Raw genomic sequence first — 4,395 nt, forward strand, 5'->3', positions numbered from 1 at the left:
CTTCCAATCTATCACAAAGAATTCACCAGCACACAAGTAGAGAATCTTCAACCAAAGTTGAACAAATGGGAAATCTCTATAAACAAAGGAAGCTGAGAAGAAAACTGACATATGCAAGCTGAAGACGCCAAGGAAGCAGCACACTCAAAATTCACTTGTCGATCGGAACCTTCCCTTATATGCAAGATGGCAGCGCAGGTCCGTGGCAAACAAAAGCCAACACAATATATACTATCACAAGTAGGATTACTATGAGTGCAACCCTGAAACATGGCATCGTTTTGTCAGCAATTTAGGATCCATGAAGTTAGCATCCTAACTATATATTTGAAGAACGATGTATCGTATTATGAGTTGTGTATGAAATCGGCGTGTATGTTGTTTGCTACAAAAATTTCTATTGTTAACGAGTAATAGGATCACTTTTAGAAAGAGAACATACGTAAGCTTAACATTTCTCCACCAGACTGTGCTTCTGAATCGACGAGCTTGCTTCCTGAAGCGAAAGGTGTTTCCTTGCATGTTAGCAGTTTTATCCACCAGCAATTCCAGTCGATCACCTCTATCCAAAACCTTGTCAATATTTTCTATCATGACATTTCTTACCTACAACAAAACCCAAATCAAAAAGAGAAGAAATTCAGGACAACCAACAGCGCCAAACATTACAGATACAAGTCAAGGCGTAATATGGAACAAAAAGAAATGATGTTCATGACTCATGCGAACATCTATCCCTCCGAGAAAATAGCAATGCAAGTGATTTAAACAAATATTCACTATAAAATACTCCTCAAAGCAAATATCACACTTGTAATTGGTACATAAAAAAAATCAATGTATTCGGATACAAAAAAAAAAGGCAGCTTGGTGCACAAGCGCAGGTCTGGGGAAGGACCTCAACCAAAGGGTGTAATGTAAGAAGCCTAATCTAATAATTGCATCAATGTGGCTGATTCCATTTGGATACAAATAGAAATAAATAAAACTAGCTAGCTCCATTTATTCAAATTGATATGATTACCTGACTCATTTCACCTTTGAGTCTATTGATCCTATCGGCATTAGGATCATTAGAGTAATATTCCATTTGCTGGCTCAAAACCCTTGAGAACTCATCATTCATCCCATAAGCCTGAGCTGAATGAACTGCACGTCCATAAGTCCTCACAAACCTCTGATGAATTTCCTCAAGAAATGCAAAAGGAAGTCTCCCTACAAGAAAAGTAAAAACATAAACACAAATTTTGCAAACTCAATTGGGCAAAGCAAAACCACTCAAATCCCAGAGAACCAAATTTTAGCAAATTCAGAAGAACTAAGCCAAGCAATTGATCCCTTAATTTTGCACACTCAACCAAAGCCAAGTGATTTAAACTTAAATTAGACCATAAATTCATCAGTGTTTTTTTTTTCCATATAAAATAAAAAGGAAAAATCAAGCTAAGCGATCTATACCTTGAGCTCCGATCACATAGAATCCTTAACTTTTTATTTTATTTTATTTTAAATAGTAAAAAAAAGCAACCTTTAAAAGTTAAGCTTTCAGCTTCAGAATAAAAGGCATTAAATTAGAGCAAAATCATCCAAAAAAACATAACAAATCAAAGCCTTGAGCTCGAATCACATCAAATTGAAGCAAACTCACCCAAAACCAAAACAAAAAAAAAAAGGCTTAAGCTTAAGCCACAAAAACAGCATGCCCAAATGAAAAAGACACTAACTTTGATCACAATCACAAAAACAACAAAGTCAAGAATCGAAACCACAGAGCATCAACCTCAACAAAAAACATAAAACAAAAATTAGGGTTTATGACGAAGAAGAAAAAGATACTAACTTCCGGCGGTGTCGTCGGCCATACAGAGAACGGTGAGGCCATCGGTGCGCTTGAGATGGAAGATGTATCGATCCTGAGAGTAAGAGACGTGGGTGTCGTTGGTGCCTGGGATCTTGTCGAGAATCTGTTTGGCGATGGCGCTGGCGTTTGTGGAGGTGGTGGAGAACTCCGCCAGCACCACCGATCCACGTGCCACCAAGGCATAGAGTATCCCCATTTATCTCAGATTCAGATTGGGATTCAAAATTGAGATTGGTGTCAACTGTCACACGCTTAAGCCTTTCAAATTTTCAATTCTCTTCTATCTATCTGGCTTTCTCTCCTGTCCCTATGCACTTTCTTTTTCAAGCAGGACGTGGCATACCAGCTGGGTTTGCCAGTCGATGGCCGTTACGTGAGTGGGTGCCTGTCAGAGTTCCATATATACATCGATGGCGGCCGTCCACCCTGGGTCTGGTTCCAGGAGTTGCTAGGAGTTATACCTCCTCCCAGTCAGGTTCAGAAGTACGCAGTGAACTGCAGCTGGTTTCAGGAGACCTTTGGTGAGTGCCCTGAGGATGCAGATGATGACACTGTTCGCCGATATGTCTGTGCGTACATCATGATGTTGCTGGGCACGCAACTGTTTGCGGACAAGTCTGGCAACCGGATTCACATTAGATGGCTTCCGTATGTAGCGAGGCTGGAGGAGCTGGGTACGTACAGCTGGGGTTCGGCAGCACTGGCCTGGTTGTACCGGTGCATGTGCATAGTGGCAAACAGACATGTTGTGAAGTTAGCGGGCCCGCTTCAGCTACTGCAGTCTTGGATCTTTTGGCGGTTTCCTCAGTTTAGGCCTGCAGGATATGAGACTTTCAGCTGGCCGTTGGCGTCGAGGTACTATACTGGGCCTATTCTTTTTCAATATGACTTACAGATCTGCGTGTATGTTAATACTCTATTGTGGATTTGCCTGTTCGGATTTGCCTCATCCATATTTGTCCGTATCCTTGTGGATCTAGGCCTCCCCTCTCTCGCACGCCTTCTGTTTGGGTCCGGAATCACGGTGGGCCCATCGTAAGGTGGCCAGAAGCCCTCCGGGATTGGAGGTGTGAATCCCATCCGATAGACATTGAACACCGAGGTCATCTGATAGACGCTATGAACATAGGAGCTCCAGCTGACACGTGCGTAGGCACAACATGCAAGTGCGTGCTGACACGGGAAATGAAGCGCCTGAAAGTACCCACAGTCACATGTCCGGGAGGCAAGCGATACTCGGTAAGTACCCAATGAGAAAGTACCAGTCGGAGTGGTCTCCGCTACGGTAAACTCGGAGTTATCACGGTCATACAACGTCACCGTGAAGCACCTGGCCGTCTTCAAGTTGGCCTCAATACACTTCACCAAATGCTGACTGAACTGCTGTCCGGTGCCCACCTGGGCCTCAGCCTCTCGCCCCTTGCGAACAAAGAGTTCGGCCAGCCTACCATATGTTGCCTTCACCAGGGATGCTACAGGAAGATTTCTTACACCCTTGAGGATTGAGTTCACACACTCGGAGATATTCGTCGTCATGTGACCGAATCTCCTCCCCTCATCGCGATGCTGCGTCCACAAGGAGTAATCAATACGGTTCGCCCACTCACACATCGCCGGGTCTTCAGACCGCAGTATATCAAACCAGTAATCAAACTCAACCTCAGTCTTAGCGTACGCTGCATTCACGAGAAGCCTCCTAGCATCTTTGCCCTTGAAGGTAAGGGCGAAATTAGCCGCTACGTGTCGTATGCAGAATGCACGGTACGCAGATGGCGGTAACCAACCTCCGTCCGGGGCCTCAAGCGCAGACTTGATGCCGTTGTGCCTGTCCGATATAACCAGCAGACCGGGCTGCGGGGTCACGTGCTGCCGAAGGTGTGAGAGAAAGAATGTCCAGGACTCCGCATTCTCACCCTCTACTAGTGCGAATGCGACAGGTAGAATGTTGGAGTTCCCGTCCTGTGCAATCGCAATGAGCAACGTTCCCCCATACTTACCATATAGATGTGTGCCGTCAATGCTGACTAGCGGCTTGCAATGCCGGAATGCCTCGATGCACGGAGGGAAAGTCCAGAAAAGTCTGTGGAAATAAGCTTGAGACTCGTCCACCTGTCCTCCAACTCGAACCGGGCTCGTCCTGAGGACCGCAACAGTACCAGGCATCGTCAGCTGGACACCCAACACCCACCTAGGTATCTCGATGTATGACTCATCCCAGTCACCGTAGATGAGGCCAACGGCCTTCTGCTTCGCCATCCATACCCTCCTGTAAGTCGGCCTAAAACCAAAATGCGCTGCCGTGGCGTTCAGTAGCACTTTGATGCTAACCGATGCGTCGCTCCAACTAGAACCGGGCTCGTCCTGAGGACCGCAACAGTACCAGGCATCGTCAGCTGGACACCCAACACCCACCTAGGTATCTCGCTGTATGACTCATCCCAGTCACCGTAGATGAGGCCAACGGCCTTCTGCTTCGCCATCCAAACCCTCCTGTAAGTCGGCCTAAAACCAAAATGCGCTGCCGTGGCGTTCAG

General features: G+C 45.9%; 1 protein-coding gene across 1 annotated transcript in view; it reads right to left on the reverse strand.

The window, feature by feature from the left end:
- Positions 1 to 2,177, reverse strand: part of LOC107608824 (vesicle-associated membrane protein 711) — a gene marked incomplete in the record, with an annotated part of 3,462 nt that extends 1,285 nt beyond the window's left edge. Inside the window, 4 exon segments of the mRNA XM_016310562.2 lie at positions 1 to 263; positions 443 to 606; positions 1,025 to 1,215; positions 1,841 to 2,177. Coding sequence (XP_016166048.1) covers positions 176 to 263; positions 443 to 606; positions 1,025 to 1,215; positions 1,841 to 2,057 — 660 coding nt within the window.

Source organism: Arachis ipaensis, chromosome B07 (genome assembly GCF_000816755.2).
Source record: "Arachis ipaensis cultivar K30076 chromosome B07, Araip1.1, whole genome shotgun sequence".
Classification (NCBI taxonomy): Eukaryota; Viridiplantae; Streptophyta; class Magnoliopsida; order Fabales; family Fabaceae; genus Arachis; species Arachis ipaensis.